Below are 25,596 nucleotides of genomic sequence, written 5' to 3'. Positions count from 1 at the left end.
CCGAATGGACGCGAGGCCGAATGGACGCGAGGCCGAATGGACGCGAGGCCGAATGGATGCGAGGCCGAATGGATACATGGCCGAATGGATACAAGGCCGAATGGACACAAGGCTAAGGGGAAGACATGCGAAATATTTTATTATCGTCATCATCATCACAGACCTTCAATAACATGTATTTCGTTTTAAAGTGACATTTGGAAAGCAATACACTCGCGGCCTTCGGCCGACTCGCTGTTCGAGCGAATGCTGTCCTTACTCGCTACCGCTCGTTCGGACTTAACTAAGGGAAGAAAACTCTGTTTGAGTAGACCTAGCAAACCAGTAGATCAGTCGTTTGGGTGCGAGAGGCCGCCGCTTCCGACGGCGGGTCGGCGGCCGGCTCGGACTGCGGAAACCACGGCGGCTTAGTGCCGCCTTGTTTCCTTGCCCTTGATTATGCGTCTTCGCCGCATGATTTCAAGAAAAGTATTATACCCAACTTAAACTCTTTAGGAATATATTTACACCTGAACTACATAATTGGATCTCATGCGATCGTACAACATCGCATTCGGCCTCGCGTTCATTCGGCCTTTGGTCCATTCGGCCTCGCGTCCATTCGGCCTCGCGTCCATTCGGCCTCGCGTCCATTCGGCCTCGCGTCCATTCGGCCTCGCGTCCATTCGGCCTTGTGTCCATTCGGCCTCGCGTCCGTTATGCCTTGTGGCAATATGCCTCGTATCCATTATGCCTCACATCCATTATGCCTCGCGTCTGTATGCCTAGCATACTATGCCTAACATCCATATGCCTAGCGTCCATATGCCTCGTGTCCCGTCCCCAAGCCAGACATGGTCTGAGGCTAGTTGGATTTTACTGACACATATTTCTCATCTATTACCGGTGTCTCGCTGATAAATTAATTAATTAATCGACTTAGAACCATGCACTCAAGCTCTTCTGTGATTTATTAATGATTCCAAGGGTTATTAGAGGTGTCAAATGTACTGAATCAAGTCACAAAACTGACGGCTTTCCCGGTGGTATTTGAAATATGCTCCGTTGTGGTCAATGTGATCCTGGCTTCAATGAAACTAGTTGATAATATGATTTAAAGTGCCACATGATAGGCTTGCCGAGTATCAAATTCTTTCATTGTTTATACATAGTGTTCACCGGAACTTGTCCCGGCAATCTATTTATTTATTTATTTGTCGTCAATCATAAGTAGACCTTATTAATTACATTTCACTCTTATCTTACTAACCTCAAAAAAAATATTTTCTTAAGTGTAGTTTTATTCATTGTTACATCGATTGATTCACAATATTGGTTATAACATGACATCATTCTATTAAGAGGTTCGTTTTTTCCATAGTTTGTTCGTTGATTACTGATATAAAACAAGTTTCTATTTCTTAGAGAACGAGTAGGAGCATATAAGTTCAAATTCGCCAAGATTTCTGGGCTGTTTATTCTTTGTGTAATTACATCGTTTATAGAAGCTACCATTGCGAACTCTCGTCGCTTTTTAAGTCCATCAAGATTTATTAACATACAACGCGACTCATAGGAGGGTATAGGTAAAGTGGTCCAACCTAGCTTTCGTAGAGCATACAACAAAAATTGCCTTTGTACTGATTCTATACGGTTCATATGTATATCATGATATGGCTACCAGACTATGCTACAATATTCCAGCAGGGGCCTGACGTGTGCAACATACAATGTTTTGATGGTGTATGGATCTTTGAAGTGCAAACGGAATCTTTTAATAAATCCGAGCATATTACTTGCCTTATATGTGATGTTATTATAATGGTCAACAAGATTAATTTGGAGTCGAGCGTGATTCCTATATCTCTTACAAGACTGCTCCTTTCAACTGTTTTCATGTCTATAGTAATTGTTCTTTGTCTTATGCAATGTTTCCTGGTAAACGAAATGGAATTACATTTTTTCACGTTAAGTTTCAACAGGCTTTTCATGCACCATGTGTGAAAACTATCAACTTCACGTTGAAATAGTTCGAGATCAGAATCTTCACGTATTTCAAGAAAAAGTTTCATGTCATCTGCGTATATCAAAACGTTCAGCACCTTCAAGACATGTTCTACATCGTTTACAAATAAGATAAATAGTAGCGGACCTAGATGAGAACCTTGTGGCACACCGGATGTCACATTCACCACTGATGATAAGCTGCTTTTAAACCTTACTTTTTGTATTCTGTCGGTCAAGTGTGACTGAATCCATTTCAAAAGTCTCGGATCAAACCCTATTTTAGATAATCTGAAAAGCAGTAGAGGGATGTCAACTCTATCGAATGCCTTACTGAAGTCAGTATATAATGTTTCAACTTGATTTCCTTTATCCATTGCGTTTATAGTGAAAGTTACAGGATTCAACAAGTTTGTGGCCGTTGAACGGCCTTTGATGAAACCGTGTTGTTTGCTAGAAATCAAATTTTTAACTTGTGCAAAAATGAGTTGATTGATGATTGATTCAAATAGTTTAGGAATGCACGATATTATAGCAACTCCACGATAGTTTTTAACATTTGATTTCTTGCCGCTTTTGAAAATTGGGATTAAAAATGGCTCTTTCCAAATTGGTGGTATTGTGCTGCGCTTAAGGAAGAATTGAACAACCACAACAGAGGCTGTGCAAGTTCCTTCGAAACTGATTTTAAAAATACTGGCGGTAGCCCATCTGGTCCCGCACCTTTTGATACATCCAGCATATTTAAGGAAGCTAAAACTTCGTCAAGAGCTATATAATCAACTGTGACATCTCTCAATGGCTCTGGTAGGTATGAGATAAACTGATAATCACGATCCTAGTCGTCATGAGTGGTGTAAACATCCTGGAAAAACTCAACAAATAAATTACTGATTTCACTATTAGTTTGACCATTCTTATTTTCTAGACGCATTTTGGATGGAAAGTTGCTCGACTTTTGTTTATCTCTGGCAAAATTAAAAAATGGCTTAGGATCTGACTTTATATTGTTTTCTAGCTTAGTGTTGTAACCATCATAGGCACTTTTGATTTCCATGTTCAATTCGTCACATACTGAGAGATAGGATGAAAGGTTAATATCACTTTTGTAAACTTTATGGGCTTTTTGTTTTCTGTTTTTGATATTGATTATTTTTCTGTTGAACCACACTGGGTTTTTTGATGTGCTTGTATGTTTTCGTTTTCGCTTTGGGACTGTCTTTTCTAATGTGTCGTATATAATTTCGTAAAACTTATCCACTGCTTGTTCTATATTCAAATTATAAATCTTGGTTTGCCAATCAATACAGTTCAGTTTGCTTTTGATAAGCTCATAGTTGGCTTGTTTGAAGTCAAAGTATGATTCCGACATTTCGCTGTCTAGCAGTGTGGTGTTATTATGTATAAATATGGAATATTCAATGGCAGTGTGAAACGCTTCATTTTTCCAAAGGGGAGCTGGTGCCTCAGTAACGCAGAAATCATCAGTCATGTTTGTAAATAGCAAATCTAGATAACAATTGTTATGATTTCTAACAGGATTTACTTGATTAAGTCCTATCACCGCACTTTTGTCAAACAGGGAATGAAGCGTTTCGTTGTCACCTATGATTGGTATCAAAAGAGATTCATTTTCGTCATCGATAATAAAACTAGTTGCCCGTTGATCTGCCCAGAACCAGCTAACCGACAACAACCAAATTCAACAGTAACATACAGAAATGTAAGATCTCTCATTCGGCGGTTTCCGAATTCAAATTGGTTCAGTTAATTCGAGTTAATTCATGAACAAACTTAGGTACCGGTGTTACCCCCACGTGCTACTAAAGAATCATTTTCCTTAGGGGGTCGGGCTTACCCCCAGTACCCCTACGAAGGTGGTCTAAAGTCGTTTTCTCACGAACGTTACATTTCCGAGCAATAGTATCTTCGAGAAAGTTTTAGATTGAAAAAAGCCTTTCTTCAGATGTTAACTGATCCAGGATTATTTTTTCTGAGTCATAAAACTGTTGCATCAAGGATTTAACTTCCATAGTTTTAGAGAAGAGCATTCTCTTCACAATCTCACATGAATAATTGCCAAATTAAACGCTCAATATTAAAATAACAAACATTTTACCCATTAATTGCATCCAACTAACAACTATTGGCATTTTTCTACTTTCAGACGTCCGACGATGGAAACATCACCCTGTCGTCCTTAAGTTTCACGCCAACACGCGACGACCACGGGAAGGCTCTCATCTGTCGGGCCACCAATGAACTCGTCAAACGGGGGACGAAGGAAGCCTCCACCAAGCTGAACGTTTTCTGTGAGTACCTATATTTACTACCAGTATTGTCAAGGTTAATAACGTGATTTTCGTGCTTGGTGGTAAAAGAATTCGATATATTTGCCCCGTAAGCCATGAATAAATCTTGCTTATACATGAGAACAATTTTTCTCAACATAACACTTGAGGGGCCTCTCGAGAAAAGTTATTTCCCTTTATATGAATAGCTTTACCACCATCAATCGAAGCACCGAAACCAGAAAAGAAAAAGCGGTTACGGGCCATTTTGCCTGAAAAAGGTACGCTTTCAAATGTAAATGAATCGTTTAATTTTATGCGTTATCTTTTTTTATCAAAAACTGCCCTTTAGTTTCGTTCCGCCGGAATGTGATGACTGAATTTTATTGCTTGTTCATCTGCCCCTCCCCTCTTTCACCTCCAGCAAGGCTAGCGTTTGTTAGCAAACGGTGCACCAGATGGAGCGAATTTTTATTGCCCTTTCTTCCGGTGCCTTTTCACCAATCGAACATTTCACTCGGTCCGCCATCCAACAACAACAACAACAGTTGTCGCCGGTCATCGTTTTGCTGTCGATGGGCCATTTGTTGTCGTTTTCCGGTGAAAAGCGGGGTGAATTTGCATTTTACCTTCCGGTTGATGTAATGTTTGGATACAATCAATGGGAAGTCACACTGCGGGAAGAACTGGGCTGGTGGCTATAAGAAATATATTTCAAGATTTGCTGACTTCAAAAGGTCCCAATGATTTTTTTACGATTCGCCAGCTTTTGGTGGAAAACAAACAAAAAATTAGTACAGGTCGAATTTTCCTCACAACACCCTATACGGATGATTCGAATATCTTTTGACCATTTACAGCCACTTAGCATCCGTCATTCACTCAATAAGAGGTTTAGTATCCTATCCCGTTCCAGTTAATGGGAATTTTCCGTTTTCCACACTATACGCTATCAAAAGGCCAACCATAAGTGCCACTTGTAGGTAACTCTCCCGTAGCCAATCAACCAAGTTTAAAAAGGGTACTGGCAAATTGAATAAAACACACAACTGATTGTTTTGCTCGATTTTTTTTCTACATCCGGAAAAAGAAACAGGAACGCACCCCCCTCCAAACTGACCTCGTCAGTCAATCGCCAGCGGCATGCAAAAAAGGTGAACAAGCCCCATTTCAGGCTCCACTTTGGTGTTTAGTCGGGCGTTCCACCGTAACGCAAATTGACGATGACCAATTCAATTTTTCTACCTTTCGGAATGTGTGTTGACCGGTCCCATTGTGCCTCTTTGGCAAAATTTGCATAACCAATCTAAACGCCCAGCTGCTTCCCAGTAAGCAACTGAGTGTTATACGTTCGTTCACAGGACTGCTGTCACAACCGCACATCAATAAATAACCGAACGCCTCCTCTGTACACAAATGACAAAGTTTTCCTCTCAGTCGACGGAGTTAAAATCCTCTCCCTAGAGTCTGGTTCCCAGCTAGACAGAGGACAGGAAAGATTAACTTCGTGTGATTGACACTGTCAAAAGTTAATATCTGGGGAACGAGTTACAATTTTTCGACACGACCTTTGACTGGGACCGCCTGCAGACACGCCTCCCACTGTTCAGCCTCTTGACTCAGACGTAATCCATGTTAACTTGGAACTGAGCTGGGTTTCGTCTTCATACACCCAACGATTAGCATCGTCAACAGGTTACGGGGTTGACAGTATTCGAAGTTTCAAACGTCCTTCTCGTTTCCTTTTTCATAATAAACTTCGAGAAAACTTAATAAGGTTGACAGGTGATAAATAGATTCATACTACTTGAAGCATTTGAAAAAAAAAATATTTTTGCGAATGTTACCATTAAAATTAAACAAAAAATCGGTAGTACAATAAAATTTGTGTTGCCGGATTAACTTTCGACGTAAATCGTTGAAGCTAGTACTGTGCCATGCTGTGATAAACTGCAATGCAAACCAAATTACAACACAGAACAAGATTTTACGAGTAGAGTGGCTGTATGAAGACTAACTAATCGCATTTGTCTTTTCACATTAAATGTATAAATCATTCCGTGAGCTACGCTGAAATAGTTCGCTTCTAAACGAAACGAAAATTGCCTTGGCCTTCGTTGCACATCTGCATTTGTTCCTCGGCACGAGTAAACAAGTGAAAAAAAATAAAGCGACTCAAAGTAAGTCGCTGGTTCGTAAACGGATGTGTCTGTGTGCGGGTTGACGGAACTGTTTCACATAAAGAGTTATGTTGTTGTGTAGTGCTTTTGCCGGAGAAGAAAGTAAAGAAAGACGCCCGCGTAGGAACCGCTAGAAATGACATTCTGTTTCCTGTCTCCTGCCGGAAGGGGTGAACATCATCAAAGGGCTCATGTGCCGTCTGACATCCTGATAGCAGCTCTGAAAGCTCAGAACGCAACTGGCGGAGAAGCCACTAAGGTGATCATGTTGCTGAATTGTTGCCGGAGGAGTTTTATCCTAGAGGACCCGGACAAACGGTGGTGGTGTACCGTACTGCTTGCTGCACTATGAACTGCAGATGGGATTTTGGTGCACACTTTTTGCTCACAAGGGAGCAAATCAAAGGATGGCAAGTTGCCGCAGTCGAGTGAATCAACAACAGCGAAGGTATGGCAAGATAAGGGCATGGAATGCTGGAGCGGAATCGGGCCTGAATGCCACTCCTGACGGCTGTTGCGAGGACGGTCGGACAGTGTCTGCGCGCTTGTTAAAAGTAGAAAGAGGTGAAGCTCAACCTTCTCTTTGTACCTTGCCATGTCAACCGTATTAGAGGGAGATACAAGTTCTTTTTTCTATTTTCTTTCACATTCCTGTCTCATCCAAGCTTTACCGAACAATCGTTCCATTTTTAAACCGATAAATTACCCAGATTGTTCCACGTTTTCCTTCTTCCTTGTTTCCTATCTTTTATTTTTGGAATGAATAGTTGATAAATAATGCCATTTCGATTAGTTTGAGTGGTGCTGGCGTACAACGACAACGGTCACGAGCCGGCTAAGTCAGGCGATTCCGCTTCTGCTTCCCACAAATTCCAGTCGACAGATTAGGATGACAAAACTGGGAAAACATTTAATTGGATGTAAAAGTTTCCGCTACATATTGTGGCCAAGATGCCACACTACGGCACACACATTAAAGGTAATACGAACGACAACAGAAAAAAAAGCTTTCCGGAAAGTTTTCGGAGTACAGCTGTCTGTCTTGCGTTGAGTGATGTGGGCTTGACATCGTTTCTGCAAGGTTTTGTTCTACCGTTCCAGGCCGACAATCGGAGTCAACTGTAGCATGTGAAATTGCGAAACGGTGACGAATAAATTTGTATTCCATGTTACAATTCAGCTTACTTTGGCTCTACTGCTGAATTTTGGTGGATGGTGGATCGAAAAAAATCTTAAGTGTTTATTGAATAAGGCTAGGCAATATTGAATAGTAAAACTGTGGAAATTTCTGTTTCTGTACTATGGAACGCTTTATTGTTTTTAAATGATACATATAATGGCGATTTCTATGTCTTTTTGAAGTACATAAAACACTTTTTAATGAGTGTTATGCAACACAATGATAAATTTACAACCATGATTTAAAAAGGGGAGGTCACTGCCGGTACCCGCATGACTGTTCCATACTGATTTTTGTCACTTTTGAGTTATCATCGAGGATCGACTTAATTGTTATAATATTTTCCGAAAAAAATCTAAAGCTGATACTTTTGTATGGAAAAACAAGGGAAAAATACCAAGTTGTGTTTGTCCCATATTGAAAGTACCCGCATTACAGTCCCACTGCATAGTGATACACACTGAGAACATATAATCTTGTTCTAGATTAGTGTATATCGGATAACTTTAGACATATAGAAGTATCATTTAATTAACTAGACTAATGTTGTTTTTTTTTGTAGTACAATCTACGTTGCCGGTGATACTGCTGGTTGCTGGTTGAATTTATATGGGATGAGACAAATATGCGAGTACTTTTGAAATGTACCCGCATATTTTGTCCCATATTGTTTTTTTTTTTCAGGTTATATAACGTAAAGCCAATTCCACTCATGGTTTTTTGTTCTCAAAGTTAAACTTGTGGTGCCATGAAACTGTTCTGGTCATTGGTTTTGGATGTAATAGCTGCAAATCAGAAAATTTACGGATAATATAAAATCGCCGTTTTCTCAACATGTTGTTTTTCATTATGGGACAGTTATCCGGGTACCGGCAGAGGAGGAGTAACGGGGTAACTGCCCCGGTCCCCCGACTCTCCTCCACTAGTCCTAAGCCAGACATTACAGAGTGAAGACCTCTTTTTTGCTCGTCACCTTCCAGCGGAGCGTGGAGTCTTTTCACAATTCGAAATTTACTTACCTCTACATATTATAAGAAAATAAGGCCACACAAAAATATCGCATTTTACTTAGTCTTCCCGTGGCGTAATTACATTTTTTCTCATATGCAAGAGGTGGAGAAAAGGTGATACGAAATTGGGTGGTTTCGAAGTACCGGTGAAGGTGACGCCAACTTTCAAATTCCCATTTTTTTCGTAGGCGGAACGTGTTTCTCAGCGTGCGCTTACACCTGTCAGATTGTCGCGAGTATGTGATTTCTTTTGTCTTCGTTTTTCTTTCTATTTGCAATCGTATGTTAACACACACATCCTTTTTTCGTTCAATTTGAACGGCGGTGGTCAAACTAGAGAGAGTTTTGTTCTTTTTGCAGCTTCAAATAGGCCGATTTTGAAGTTCTCTCGCGCAATCGCTAGCAGTGTGTTAGGCGCTCGGACTTGTTTATCTGTTTAACCCTCTAGTGCCCAATGCCGCCTTTTGGCGGGCTTCAGTCAAACCTCTAAAATCTTCAGTAAATACTTCAAAAGTGTTTATAATGATTCATAGTGATTTTATCGAAGCCCGTCTACAAATTAACTTGGGCACTAGAGGGTTAATGTTTAATGTTTATTTTTCATGCGTTGCATCGAGTTTTCTCGTGTGCGCAATAGACTGACTTCAGTAGGAATACTTTATACACCCTGCCTGCATTGTCGTTTATCCGTTTCGAAATCAATTGGCCTATTTTTTGTTTTGGTAAATGTATATCTGGGTGCATCACTTACAGTATATGAAGATTTGCTATAGGGTGGTTTTGTGGCGTCGTTCCATTTGCTAAAGTCCATACTCGAATGGACTGAATTGCCCGAAAAAGATGGGATGTTTTGAACCTTTGAACACGCTGGCTGGCTATAGATGGAATTGAAATAGAAATTTATCGTCCGCGTCCTGGCCGTTCGCCTTCGTAATCAGCTAACTTCGCGCGCAACATTGTTCGATTCCGTCACTTACCACGACGATACGACCTTTCCAATCCGCCGCAGTAGTGGAGATGCAGAGGTAAACTCGGTCAACGGCTATCACACCTCCTTCCTTACAACACCCTTCCTTATCATAACGAAAGTAAGGACGTGGTCGGCACTATCGATCGACGATTTGAATTTTTATTTGTTAACACTTTAATATTTTGACTTATCAACTCTTGATTTTTTCATCTTGTAACATTATCATTTTTTTTGTGGTTTTAAATTTTAGAGAGTTTGTGATTTTTTTTACTGTTTACTGTTCGATTTTTTGTCTTTCTAATTTATCATCATTTTCACGGTTTACCTTATTTAGTTTCTGGTTTGTTGACTTTCTGAATATTTTCTTGTTTGACATTTTTCAACAAGTATTTTTCTGATTTTTGACTCTAATATTTTATTCAACTTTCTAGCTTTCTATGTTTTGATTTCCTAATTCTAACTTCTTGACCTAATGATTTATTTTACTTACTGTCTGGCGTGGGTATAGATCCCACCGCTGTCACCATAGTAGTCTGTTTAGTATTTCTACTATTCTGCTTATTACCATTTGAGCTTCTCAACTTTGCGAATTTTCGACTTTTTAATATATAATTGAAATTTTTATATTTTAACGTTCGAATGTTAAGATTTCTTGACACTTTGACATTTTGAAGGGATTTTAGGGACCATAGGTATAACAAACGTTGGGAACATTAGGTACATTAGGGACGCTAGGGACATAAAGGACATTAGGGACATCAGGGACATTAGCGACATTAAGGACATTAAGGACATTAGAGACATCAGGGACATTAGCGACATTAGGGACACTAGGAACATTAGGAACACTAGAGACATTAGAGATATTAAGGACACTAGGGACCTCAGGGGCATTAGCGACCCTTGGGACACTAGGGATATTAGGGACATTAGGGACATAAAATACATCAGGGACATCAACGACATTAAGGACATTAAGGACATTAGGGGTATTAGGGAAATCAGGGACATTAGGAACATTAGGCACATTAGGGACATTTGAACATTAGGGACATCAGGGACATTAGGGACATTAGGGACATTAGGGACATTAGGGGCATTAGGAAAATTAGGGACATTGGGAACATTAGGCACATTAGAGTCATTAGGTGCATTAGGGGCATCAGGGATATTAGGGACATTAGGGACATCAGGGACATTAGAGACATTAGGGACATTAGGGGCATTAGGGACATTAAATACATTAGGGACATTAGGGACATAAAGGACATTAGGGGTATTAGGGAAATTAGGAACATTAGGAACATTAGGCACGTTAGGGACATTAGGGACATTAGGGAGATCAAAGACATTATGGAGATTGATGATATTAGGGACTTTCGAGACAGTAGGAACTTTAGTGATGTTAGGAACATTAGAGACATTAGGGACATAAGGGATATCAGGGTCTATAAGGATATCAGGGACATTAGGAAGTTTTTGCTCAATTTTATTAAATTGAAATTTCTAGGTAAAGTTACGTTCAGATGACTTCCATAACTTTAAAAGACGCGAGTTTTGGTGTTTAAACTTTCAAAATATCTTCTACGGGTCACGGTGTCAAAGTTTCGATTATTATCGAATTTTCATGTACCTCTAATTTTTTTGCCAACTGGATAAGAATCAAGGACCGGAAAGTTTAAAAATATTTCATCGGGGATTTTTTTGAAAAACTGAATTTATTTATTTATTTAAAAGACGTTCCGCACAAAACTCTAGGATACTTTTTATCATTTTCGTTATACAGTGAGTGAGAAAAGAGCATTTTCTTCTACTGCTCGCCTATTCCCTTCGTAGATTTGTTTTTTTTTTTTTTTTGGAGCACGAGGCGCAAACCAAATTTCTACACTTCTCGTGGTCTAGCTTCAAGGTTTATTCGTAAAATTTTCGAAATGAAGTGATTGCACTATCCTCAAATGCATTGGTTGCTGTGATTTCCTATGATTAAATCACAGACAAACAGAGGTACCTTGAAATTTATATTCATGGATCAAAATAACGGTCAATTCAAGAGAGTTTCAATTTCGCGGAATATTCCCGCCTCAGCGGTGGTGCACATCAGCCCTTTTACCTTTGAACTCAGTAGACAGTCGCGTGCCGTGCTGCCAGAAACAGCAGAAAGGCTGAAAGTTTATCATTTGCGGAATATGTCCAGTACGTGTCACACAAATTAATCGGAACCACATTTTTTTTAGAATTTTGTATGGAGTGGTACGTCTGTTTGTCTGTGGTAAACTGACTGAACTAATTGTTAAATTTTTGAAATTAAATGACACTGCACTACTCTCAAATGCACTGGTTGCTCTCTATATTAATATGACTGACATTAGTGAAGTTAGTGGGAATTTTTTTGAAGATTTGCGCTAAAAAAATTAAAATCCAAGTTTTTCAAAAAATCGCCGATGAAATATTTCTTAACTTCCCGATCCTTGATTCTTATCTAGTTGGCAACATTTTTGCGAAAAAAAATCAGAGGTACATGAAAATTTGATAATAATCTAAATTTTGCGAGTAAAAAGTTTTCAATTTTTTAAAAACACCCTTTTTAAATGTTGATATCTTTGAATAGGGTAAGTGAAAAATATATCTTGTTACTGTGGTACGTTACCGGAAGGGTCACGTCTAATTTCCCCAAGTCCCTGGTCGTTTCTCTGGGGACTAGCGGGGTGGGCTCTCACGACCTCTTTTGCCAAGGCTAGCTCGATCTCGAGGGAGAAACTCTCCTTCTCGAGGGCGGCTTTGTGACACCGATCAGGGATGCAGACGGCTCTATAAAAACCACTCTAAGTTTTTATTACTTACTATCTTACAATGTGTGGGTGTGTAGGGGGCCGGCCGGCTGCTGAATCTGCCTCGGATGATGACACGGGATGCTTTTTCTGACGGGTGATCTACTTCGGGTGACTCGGGTGACTGGATGGGCTGAATCTATCGGGTGAACGGTGGGTGAAGTTCACTCGTTTGCTCTCGCCGCACAGCTACTGTGTTGCTTGGCGGTACTCTCGGGGGTGGAACGGCTGCTGCTTTCGGGGTAGGCTACGGTGGCTGTCGTTCACGGGATATGCTGTTTTCGGGAAGGTAACGGTAGATGTTACTCGTGCACTACCATGTGGTTCCTTCGTCCTTCGATGATGCTGCCCACGTGTGGGTGGTTGCTGGTCCCCGTGGGAATTCCGGACAGTTAACGTGAGTCTGCCGTTCTATATCAGGCACCGCGTGCTATCCGCTTCTTTCGAGCCAATACTGAATGGGTCTAGGTGAGGGGAGGGAAATGGCTGGGCTCAAAATTCTTCCGCAAGGCTCGATCTGGCAGTTTTCTAATAGGAAGCAAGATTTACCTGACTGCCGCTGGTAAGCGCAAGATGCGCTGTACTTTTTTTTATTTTTTTACCAATGCACAGGTTATATTCACAGGCTTTAACTTTACTATACTCGTCCACTTGCTGGATTAGAATGGAGTGATCGAGCCTTCTCTCCTTTTAGTCGCTCCAGCCCTCCTCTCAAGCCAACTTCCCTTATTTCTCTTTACATTTTGTCCTCCCGTATTCTTTATCCCCTTTTTCCGGCAGATCTATACGGTGTGAGTGTTTTGTGTGAACCCTGATTCTAAGTGTTATGTTGGTACAATTTTCAATTTGACCGTTAGCCGCCAATCATCCTCTTAATCCTATTGTAATCTGTTCTCCTAAATCTACTAACTTATTAATTTCTAAATTATTATTTATATCTTCAATTCTATATTCATTGTGGTGAATCGTTTACTCCGGTGTGAGGGGGGGGGGGGGGGGAATTCTTTTAATAATTCACCTTCCCCTGAATTATAGCACGTATCTCATGGTGATTCATCACGATCTCTAGTATGCCGTAATCTCTCTGCTTCGGCTCTGCACGCTCTTAGCAATGTTAATAGGGCAAAGTATTTGAACTGTAACAATCTTCTGCTGTCATTCGGAAGAGCAAGTCTCGTACTTTAATATTTATAGAGAAAAATACAATCCGTACGGCTTAATTTTTCGAGCTAAATTTATATTTTTAACAACGGCTTATTCCCGTTAACACGCAAGTTCATTAAGCAGACAGCAGTGCCATAGAATATCAATGTTTATTAATGAGAAGATGAATTGAATTAATCTCAGTGTCAGTACATTTACTCTCTGATGCAACTCAGTAACCTATGTTCATTGCCACGATACATGAATATCGTTTCTCATATTCAATGACAGAACAGTGGAATGAATATCAAAGGCCTCGTAATGATATTCAAAGAAGCTTTGGAGATTATCAATCCAAGTAGTGCAAATCTGTTCAGACGCTGTACACTGCCCAGTACAGTATAAATAATCGAATAAGGTTAATTTTGATTTTCACTATTTTGATATGATTTTCATTTTTGACGATCAAAATATCAACACGAGTGTTAAAGTTTATCTTGTCGGTGTTCATCGGTTGTTTGGTATCATGAATATCAACGGTCGCATGGGTAGTATAAATATCAATATAAAGACGGCTGAAAATCGCTGCTTTTGAATATCATGACAGTGAATATTCTCAGCACTGGCAGTCAGTATGTAAAGTAAAGAGAGCGAAAAATAATCGAACTGGAAATGTTAAATAACGTGTTGTTGATTCATGTTTCATTATTCGTTCAGTTTCATCTGACCAATTTTTCTTAACATCTATTTTTTTTCCAAGACATCACATTTTTTCGAGTTTGGATAAACTATAGTCACTAAAAAATGGGTTCATTCTTACAATTGGACAAAAAATATAGTCTCACGATGACAATTACACATTAACCCAGCGAAAACGCAGACAACATTCAATGTTCAAAGCACTCGATGAGTGTTGAGCGCAGCTGAGGCATGAGGCATGAGTAGTTGTGTGAGCGTGTGTTATGCAGAGTTTGCTATTTTCTTTTCTTTGCGTGAAATTTCACACACGCGCGTACATGCTGAGAGTGAAGAGAATACTCTATACTACACCGAATTGACATAGCTACACATTGCAGTCTGCGGAAAGAAATGGTTCCGATATTTCCATCATCAACACTGGAATGAGTACGAAAAGTTTGCACACTGACTCGAGTCGCATTGCGTTTCTCATTTCGCTTCGATGTGTTGGCCAGGAAAGTCTCCTCTTTCAACTCAATTCATAAAAGTTTCAATAGGACTGAGTTCAAATTAAAACAAGGGTTCTATCGAAAATAGTAAGAAGATGGTATCTAAGACACGACACGGTGGTTGTAGACTACGTAAATTATTTTTTAGTAAACTCTTCGCTTATATTTGTTATTGGGGCAGGACAAAAAATGGATGTTTGCTCCCATGCATTTTTCGTGTTTCTTATAGGTCTTACAACAACTGTGTAATTTTTCAAATCGACCGGTGGAACTATATTTTCGCGCACGGTTTTTTCAAAGTTCCATACAAGGTTATATGGGAAAATACACTTTTTTAAAACTTATTCTCCATAGATGTCTAGTTGGCTGCTAAAAATATATCGATACAATATCAATCTCGATATCGATCGTGGCAAATATTTTCGTGAAACCTTGTGAAACTTTCTTCAGAATATTTAAAATGTAAGATAATTGTCAATTGTGAAATGACGTGATGCTCCGCAGAAAGATTTCGAGCAAAAAAAGGTCTTTATTTTGTCTACCAATCTATCATGCCTTCTAGTGGTGGTTGCATGTCCAGCCTAGGACAAGGGAGACCCGGGGCGTATTCCACCGTTGTCCTCCTCTTCTGAAATTCAAGCCTGGCTACCTGTTAACGTCAGCACGAACATAATTTTCCCCCAGTCGCCCATCGGCAATATGCAACACACAGCAGTTGCAATCTTGGTCTGCTATCTGCTTTCTTCCGACATTGTCTTCGTTACAAAACGTAACACGACACGATACGTGTTATATTGTTGCGGGTGATCTCCTGGATGCCAAGACGAAATGAGATTCATTTTCCGAACATTCGTATTGCGAAACTGGGACAAACTGCTAGAATTCAAAATAAAGGCGGTACTAATTAGAAGATAGCTCCAAAATAAACATAAGGAACCGAAAACCAGCACGTGATTAGACAATCGCTGCCTTTTCAATTGATTTTTAATCTAATTTGGTCACTGGTTCGCAATTCGAAAAATATTCCGACAATTATTATACAAAAAGTTTAGGGAAAACTTCACCAATCGATTAAGACATTTGTGTTCAAGATCTGTTTAGTAATAGTTACATTGCACCTACATGCATTCAAAACGCAAGTGTACAATTGTCAGGCTTTGTTTTCCTCATCTTCATCTTAAAGAGAAAGAGTTTTCTTCCCTCTTAACAACTGCGAGCTTACATTCAATGTGCATCCCACCATCTGCTGTAGAGAGAGCGCAGAGTAATAGTTTCTCTGACGAAAAAAACGCTCCTAATTCGACAGAGCAAAAATCCAGTGAAACTCTTGTAAATTGCTCTTCCGCGCTCGCAACAAAAATGAAATAAATTGCTCGGCGACCAACTGAGCATTGCGTTACCGTTCTCATCGCTCTGGGGTGCGGCAAAAACAGTATTAAATCGAACTTTCTGCAGAATACGCACCCATGGTGAGTTGTGAATCTTCCTATAATATTTAATTCGAAAACGGTTGGGATTTGGCTTCAATGTGAACCTAAATGTTTTGATATTTGGCCAACTTCTCTTTTAGTAAAGGAGAAGCTAACGACAACTACTCCCTCTTAAACTGAGAGAGCAAATGTTTATCCCTAACACATGATGATAAAGAGTGAAAAGGAACTCTGCGACTGAAATACTCTACGCCTAAATGTGGATAATTACTCACTCTGTGTGAGAGAAAGTTTAGTTCTCCAAGGGATTTGGCAGGTAGAAAAGGAAATTTGGGCAAAAATCAAGAGAACGGAAGAAACCTGACAATTGTACGCCATACCATCCTGTTCTCAACTATAAAAGCAAGCTGATGATTTGTTGAAACTAAACCAAAATTGATTGTCAACTCGATCTACTATTGAAAAGAGGTGACCTGTATTAGACCACAAGTATGGGGCAACCTTCACCTTTCGCATGAGGATACATTTTTGTTACTTTTTCCACAACATTCCCAAAGTAAGGTGTAGTCCCATATCAAAGAAATCGACTTGCAATCAAACTAAGATGTCAACCAATTACACTGGGGCCTTTTTTTACGCGGGTTATTTTATGCATTTTTCTAACGCGATTATTTTTACAACAACGCGGATTATTTCTACGCGATTTGGAAGATTATGTACACGCGGTATCAAATAAATTTAGTATAAATAAATCTAATCTAATCTTTCAAACGCGGCACAATCAACCGCGTAACAAAAGACCCCAGTGTATCACCAAGCTTTTTGCTAAATTGAAATATTTAAAAAAATACTCTTGAGTTGAAATAGGACAGCAATCCAAAAAAGCAAAGTCATTGAGACGCTGTCTGGTAGTAACTTGATATTTTATTGTGTGGTAATTTTCAAATTACTTCTGAGTGAATACTTCACATGCTCGAATTATTATAATTCACTCTAACCTTTTCAGTAAAATAACGCAACTCAAGCTACAGAGGTGACGCCTTGCGGTTGCGTTTAAGCCATATCAAATAAATTATTATTATTATAGGAAAATAAACAGATGCTTCGTATAGCAAAGTGAGCTTACTCGGCTTCGCTTGGTAGCTTTTCGAATTTCCCAGCAAACAACATTGGCCTACACACAGCACACTTCATATTCATTAACTCTGACATTTTTCTAATTTGATTGCCTGCAAATAAAGAACTCATCGTATCCATGGTCGTAGGCGGAGTCGTGCCTCGTCGTTTCACCGAACCCGGGATGGGATAATCATGTCTCTTCCCATCCGGTCGGTGTCGCAGGCAAGAGTCAAAATATATGCGTTATTATTAGAAACAAACGGTAATAAATCGCATACTGCGGGTGTGCTCCGGCTGATGTTAAGTACAAACCATAAATTTGTCTTTCCTCAAGACGGCGCGCGATGCGACTTCGAATCGTTGCCACGTCCGATGCCCTGGCGCTTCTCAGCCGGGGTTGGAGTGGGAGGCAGAAGAGAAAGCAAGCTAACATATGCGTTGAATATTTTTGCCCTCTGACTTTGCGTGAATTTTGGGCTTCGCTTTCCTACCCCTGCTGCGAGGCTAAAGTCTACACAGGGTACGTATAAACTCTGCCCATGATAAATGGGAGCAAATTTGCGGGAATCCAAACGTTTGTCGCTGTCGTTCGGAAAGACAGTGGAATGGGTCTGATTGTATTTTGTACAACTATGTACGTGATATGTAAAGTATATTTTAAGCGTATCTTTGCGCACGGTTTCTCATCATCGAAGTGGAATGAAATTTTAGGGTACCAATATCTAGCCTTAACGTCAAATGGTTTCACAAAACATTATCAGAAAAGATTTCCATCGAATGCTACAAAAATCAATCAGCTTTTCGGGCTATAGTTACGAACAGCGTGAAACATAATCCAGGTGCTGATCTGGCAGCCAGTATGCGCCTCGTAATTCTGCCATAAACTAGTTGCTACTAGTGGGATTGACTGCGAACTTTCATTTACGCCTAGCAACGTCGTAAAACCAATCTGTCATCCTTATCGCGATTCTGTCGCGCTCTGTAGGGAAAAGAAATGGTTAGAATTACGTTTCACAGAATGCTTGCCAACGAAACAACGAAATCACAATTCCGCCTGTGAAACTTTTCCTTCAATTTCCCGAAAACAATGACGAGCGAAGGCAGACCGGCGCGGAACATTTTCTGATTGTGTGAGAGTGTACATATGGTGATAGCGAACGTGCGTGTGCATGTGGAACGCAAACAACAACAAAAGGATGCGCTCGCACCGTTCTTCGTCTCCCGGTTTACCTATCCACCTCTCTCAGCCTTACATGCAATCGCGTACTCTATTTGCGAGCACCACTTTGCAAAAGCCACTTAATGTTTTTCGTCATTCCCGTTGAAACATTTTCCTTGTTCTGCAGAAAACCCGCGAGAGGTGATTCTCCTACCCCCGTCCGCCCTTCTCCTACGCATTCCGCTTCAAACGGGCTGCTCACATATTTTTTGATATTATATATTTTTTGATATTTGGCGGACGTGGATGCCAGTTACTCCCACCCACACATGCATTCATACGGTCGCCTTTCACGTTCCTCACAAATATGAGATTCTTTCAAAAAAATTTATTATGATTTACATGCTAACATAAAGAATTCACCATCAACCGCGTACGAGCACTCTATTGTGTTCGCAACACAAGTTGATCCATGTTTAGTCGCGTTTCGCGCTGCTCGTAGTGAACGCAGGAGGGAAAGCGGGGATGAAATTGTCAGCAGTCAGTCGAACGGGGATAGAGCACACCATCCGGAAGAGTTGCTCGGGTATGAAGTTACAGCATCAGCTATGTTTTATGAACTATGCAGAGCGGTTGTGGAGTTGGTTAGGTTGGGGCAAAAAAAGTTATGAGGACGAGCTGCGCAGCGAGGCTAAAGTATTTTCAGCGTCAGCAGCAACTTTTCAAAGAGTTTTAATACAGTCACAGGCCGAGATAGTAACTGGTTTGATTGTTCAGGACCGGCACCGGTGGGAACAAAGCTTGCAATTAATATTGCTGGCAACTTTTGATTAGGGATGAATATTTTTGCGGTCAACTGGACTGGGAAAAGTTGGAGTTGGAGTTAAATTTGAAAAATTATTTCACATTTTTTAAAAATTTATAATTGAAGAGACTATCAAATTCATCATGGGTCTTGAATATCTTGCCAACGAGCATTCTCTTCAGGTCTGCGAACAGAAAACAGTCGTTGAGGGCCAAATCTGGAGAGTACGGTGAATGCGGAAGCTATTCGAATAATGAAAATTATTCCATGGGCATCCCAAAATACAGAGGCTTTAACCTTGTCAGGCGACTGGTGTGTCTTTTCACGCTTTGGATTCTGCTCGTTACTTGCGCTGTAATGGAGCTATGTTTCATCCATTGTCACATATTGACGCTAAAAACTGAACTTTACACAGCTTTAAACACTGCTCCGAATCATCAACACGTTGTTGTTTTCGATCAATGCACACTGTTTCCAAAGTTGAAAAAATGTGATGGAAATTGTCTTGACCCAACGAAATTTATTTTAGAGCCTAAGTGCCTTCAGCAAAGTCGATCCATAATTTATTTCCCATCTTATAGAGGTTACAATTTGTTAATAAATCCACTAAACAGTGAGAAACGAATTTTCCCTTTTTTTATTTTTGCAAATAAAAATTCAGTTTGTTCGGCATAGCAGTAGCACATTTTATAATAAACAACTTCGTCAAACGCACCATACTTCTACCTGCATATTTTATTGGACTTTTGTAGAGTTTTCTACAGATGGCCACTGTAAATGATTTTCAATATAACATTTCGTAGTGATTTTTACAATTTTTCAATGTTCTACAATTGCTAGAATGAAAAAAAAACAATATCATCAGAGAAAGTTAATTTTCATCTTATTATTGAGAATTTTTATTAGAACAATGTACTAATTTATTAACAGATATCTTCAAAACCTCCAAATATCTGCAAACTTAACCTTTTCTATGTTGAAGTATAAATAGAACATCATTCAATTCACATATAGGCATTTGTCTCTCGCTGTCTCCTGTGTAGATATCTGTAAGTAAATTAGTGCATTATTTTGAAATGAATCTTCAATAACTGAATAAATATAAAAGATAAAAATAAACTTTCTTTGGTGAATTTTTCTGTTTTATTATAGTTAACTAGGAGAAAGGCAATAAAAAACAATCTTCGACAAAGTTGTTGCTTATAAAATGTGCTTCAGCTTTACTCAAAAAAGTGGATTTTTATATGCAAAAATGAGAAAAAAGGAAATTCGCCTCTCTGGATGAATCAAAAAACTCTAACTTTTATAAAATTAAGAATAATAAACAAATTAACTTTGCTGAAGACTCCAAAATAATTTTTTTTTTGAGTGAAAAGTAACTAGTGTAAATTAGTGCATTATTAAGTAAAAATCGTCAATAACCAGAGAAATATGTGACTTTATAACCGATTTGTTGTTGTTTTATTCGCTCTAGTCCACAACGACATGCCAAATGGAAGTTTAAATCTCAATAGTCACGTGTAATAGCTAGCATGCAGAAATTCAGTCTTCATTGCATAACCGATTATTGCAGTAAGAGGCCGGTCGATTCTTATTGAAAACTGACTTGACCCGCAGCCGACAGAGCGGCAGCTGATTTTAGCACAGAAAGGCTGAGCAGGCGACTCATTCTACAGCAGTATTCCACAGCAAACGGACCAACTGGCGGACCGCTGCACTGCACAGCATTGCTGATCATGTCCGGATACGTTAATAATTTTGTCTGGATCTGTCACGTCGCGTTCACTTTCAGCCATTTGGCCTCTGCTAATGGCTGTGAATATGCCGGTAACGTGTGTGTATGATCGTTATATCTCATTTGCCTGCTTTCAGTGTGTGCGAAACGGAGAATAGCAGAAGAAACAGAATCATCCCGTGTCATCAGCAAATGGCAATCCAAAATCAAAGCTTCTCTTCAAGGCTTTTTTCACATTGTCAAAGCGCTATTTCGGACGATCAACACTGATTTCTTCACAAGCGCTCCTGTGCTACAAACTTGCTTTGCTTGACTAGTTACGTGTTCGACAGTTTTGTTCACCGACATCAAACCTCGCACACTGGGAAAAATAACTATCGACTATCGCGTCCGTCCAACAGTAAACCGGTGGCCTTCCATTCCTAGGTTGGCGAGTCCTAGGCGTGGTGGCGTCACACGCCCGCGATAGCAATGCAACTAGTTGGTCAGCAGTCGAGCGGAGCCAACTGCCCCCCTCGCGCTCTCTTCTCATTGCCTCGTCGAATTCCTCGGCATCGAAGTGCGATGTCTTCCACCCCCGAACGGTGTTGGCTCTACCAGTCGCTTGCCGCGTCTTGTTGTTGTCTACACTATAGCAGACCGACTGGTGGTCGCTATTAGTGTAGCCATAGGCTACCCTCAAGTTCTTGATCAGTCCTGGGCTGGAGAACGTTACATCAATGGTCGACTCAGCACCATTTATGCTGTATGTACTTCTGTTCCCAACGTTGGCCAGATCTAGGTTGAGCTTTGCCGAAGCCTCCAACAAGATCTGACCCTGCACCTTGGCAACTACTTATTCTTTTTCTTAGGTTGAGACAACCTCATGAACCGGGAACTTGCTCGTCGTACATATGGCCGCCATACTGGATGCGGTAGGGGTCCGGAATGATGGCGATGTCCGACAACGACTCAGTGGCTGCTCGGTGTAGTAGCTGCTGAGCCGCGAAGCAATGGTTCAGGTTCAGTTGCGTCACCCTTACGCCCGTGGTTTCGCAACCGGCTTACCGGCTGGGCACCTGGGGTCTTCCATGAAGTGTTTGGCGGGGACTGCCTCGTTCGCTTAGCGACCTGCCCCGTAGAGCAAACCGCCGCGAACGAGGGGGCGTCTGTTTGCACCTCTTTGGATGCAGTCGCCCTTCAGGTCCTGGGCGCTTTCTCGGCTACGAATTCTTCGTACTCTTTCCTGGCTTCACCAATGGTGCTCCGAGGCAGGAGGAGGCTCTGCTTCAGGTCGCCAACGCGCGATATTCCGCCTGTTCACCAAGAACTCGATTATGGCGTCGACTTGTTTGGACAACGCCGCCACTCTAGGGCGCGTGTCCTACACCTTTCGACGGCCTTGACTAGCAACGGACCGTCTACAGAGATGTCTGGTGTGGACACGGACGGATTCGCCATTTTTTCACCTCCAGGCTTCGCTACATCCGTCTCCGCCTTCTTCTCCGGAAATCGCTGGATGCCACCTCGTGCGAAGGAATTTGGTACTCCCTCCGCACCTACCTTTTTTGTTTTTCCTAAGTTCATCTTGATTTTATTGGGCCCCCCTTCCAGCCACTATCCTTGTCCATGGTGGTGTAGTCGCCTATGTGGCGGTCTCAGGGTGTTCTATGCCGAAGCAGTGAGGTCCTGGCTAGGGTAAGCAGTCATAGCGCCTTATGGGCAACTATGACTCCACCGACCGGCGCAAGTCAGGAACGACCATCTGATCCTACTCCTGCCTGATTCCCACCAGGCAATGGACGCGGAACGTACTGGAAGACCTGCCAGGTTTTATGGGACGGAGACCCCTGGACCGGGTACCACCTCGCCATTTCAAGCCGTTGTCACACGACTGCACTAAGGGAGCTCGGTGCAGGTGCCAGCCCGAGGACACGGTACCATTACAAATTTCAACTCATATCCGTTCACTGCGCTACCAGTTGCCATAATTGGGACCAATGGGCGGGTTAGTGCTTTTGGGTGATGGGATCGGCTCTATTCGCTCCGTCATAGGTGCTTCCGGATACTTGTGCCTTTTGTGAGGAGTCGACTGTCCCTGGTTCGACCAGTTCACCATCACTAGGTGACCTCCCGCTGCTGGTCCGGGACTGTTAGCTGCTGCCAGTGGTCACACCTGTATTGTGTGCCCTCGACGATCGCCACACGTTGCCCCGCGGTGGCAAGCGGCTCTGCCGACTAGTCTAATAATAAATAAATAAATAAAAGCTACCAGTCAATTAATAAAAAAGAGACTTTCTCCTATTTAGTTTTTTCTTTTCCCTTTTTCCTTTTATCTTTCGCTGTTTTTTTACCTTCATTTTATCTCATTGTTCACTTTTTCCGGATTCCTTTTCCCTTTCTCCTCTGTTTTCTGTTTTCTGTTTGTTTTTTTTTTTTTTTGTTAGGCCTGTTAGGCCTGTTAGGTTAGGCTCCACTTTGTCTTTCTTCTATCCACAACTTTCTCATAATCTATTAGTAAAGTAGGTATAATTTTACTTTTGTTTTGCCTCTATTGACTAACTGTTTTGGGAATTTTAAGAAATTAATTTAATATTTCTTAATCTTTTATTATCCAATGAAGAAGCTACAGTTAAAATTTCAAGTCGATCGGATGTAAACGTTTCCAGTTCTACTGCTCGCCGATTTTGAAAACATGCTTTTGAGGAAACGCGTTTCAAGTTTCAAAATGCTATAAATCTGAAGAATCGCAATAATAAAGCCCCTAATAATTGTTTTGCCTTCAGTCAGCTATCCCTGCGCCTTAAAGTTGTTCTTCCTGGGCTTCATTTTCTTCTTCTTCTTTTTTGTTATCAGATGTAAGACTCTGCCTAGCCTCTTTCGCGATATCAGACATGCGATGCTAAGCGACTTTGGCGCGGTTGACGTCCGACCCACGCAAAACTTAAACTTGTCACTCATATCTAAGAACTTTCGAATATAATTCACAGTTTAAAAGCATAACAAAACTGAAACAAAGAACGTGCACAACGAGAACGGCTGATAAACTAAACAAAGGGAAATTGTGGGTAATCACGTGCTGTGGAGACGCTGCAACGGTCGAAACTTGATGCAGCTACCTCTATACTTCAAATTTAAAAAAAAACCAAAAAAATTTACCTCAGACACCATTATGAATTGTATGATGGCAACTTCCGGTTTCTAAAAAACGGCCAAAAATGGCCGATTTCCATACAATATGAGTATCTTCGGAAATAGAATGATACACAGGAGCTAGAATCGACCACAGACAACATTTTGAATTCGAAGATGGTGACATCCGGTTTCTGAAAATCTGCCAAAAAGGACCAAATAACACCCAATACGGGTGTTTCTTAAACCAGAATGACGCTCAGGGGCCAGAAATTGTCTTCAAATGCCATTTTAAAATTCACGATGGCGAATTACGGTTTCTGAAAAATAGCCTGAAGTTACCAAATACCACCCAATATGAGTATCACCGGATCCAGAACAATGCAAGGAGCTAAAAATTGATCTTTGACACCAGTTTGAATTGTAAAATGGCCGAAAATAACCGAATACTACTGCATGTGGATATGTCCGTTATCGAAATGATGTAAAGAAGCCAAGCATTGACCCTGGACACCATTTTGAATTCGAAGATGACCACTTTCAGTTTCTGGAAAACAACGAAAATAACTGAAATGCACCCAATATATTTCCGGAATAGAGGTGATGTACAAAAGCCAAAATTCGAGGATGTTGTCATTCCGATAAAACCAATCATTTCAAACGATATGAACAAATCGCAAGGAATCAATGAATTTGAAATGTTAAAAATTATTAAATTAAACACTAAAATAGGCGGGACGAAGTTTGCCGGGTGAGCTAGTGAAATGATAAAAGTAACACTTACCGCAAATGACGATTATCTTCACAAAACTGAAAGCAGGTATATGACGCCACAATAACGTCACTTATGTGTCAAAGCGGTTTGTTTGTCTCAGCATGGTTAATCCCGTTTCTGATAAGTAGAAATCGTTTACCACTTACTGTTGGTGCCATCTAGTGACAGATAAATAGCGAGAACTAAGTTGCGTACCTAACACAAAAACCATTTTTCGGATAATTGATAACTGGAAGTGTGTGCTCTTAAAACATACTCAGCAATATCCGTATGAAAATAGGGTGTTTTCCTCTACAGAGGAATATCATGTCAGTTGACCATGTGGACGTAATAAAGAATAATAAAATTTAATTTGTTTCAACTGATCAGGTTTAAACTTGTACAGGTTTAAACTTACTGTGATATTTGAATTATGGTTCGTTTTTACTGTGAGTACTGAACTCCTTTTCCAAAATTTGTAAGTAATCTTCTCTTTCTTTTGTTAGCTGTGGTCCTACCTACATTTGATTGTGAGGCATGAATCCAGATTTTTCATAGTTTCTTTTAATCCTAGCTTATTTGTAATAGCATTCAAAAATTTTCAATCAAAGGTCGAAAATAATAAAAACACTGCTATTTTTAAATGGCATTGGTGCATCGATCGAGTAATTTAAAACAATTCAAGATTCAACAACAAATTCTAGAAACTAG

General features: G+C 40.5%; 1 protein-coding gene across 2 annotated transcripts in view; it reads left to right on the top strand.

Annotated features, from left to right (window-relative positions):
• LOC129731141 (synaptogenesis protein syg-2) overlaps positions 1-25,596 on the top strand; it is an 827,904-nt gene that overhangs the window by 452,734 nt on the left and 349,574 nt on the right. For both annotated transcript variants that reach the window (XM_055690922.1, XM_055690921.1), the window contains exon 9: positions 4,151-4,295. In XM_055690922.1, coding sequence (XP_055546897.1) covers positions 4,151-4,295 — 145 coding nt within the window. The remainder of the gene's footprint in view (positions 1-4,150; positions 4,296-25,596) is intronic.

Source organism: Wyeomyia smithii, chromosome 3 (assembly GCF_029784165.1).
Source record: "Wyeomyia smithii strain HCP4-BCI-WySm-NY-G18 chromosome 3, ASM2978416v1, whole genome shotgun sequence".
In the NCBI taxonomy this organism is placed as follows: Eukaryota; Metazoa; Arthropoda; class Insecta; order Diptera; family Culicidae; genus Wyeomyia; species Wyeomyia smithii.
Note: the sequence above shows the minus strand (reverse complement) of the source record. Positions and strands in the feature narration are given on the sequence as shown.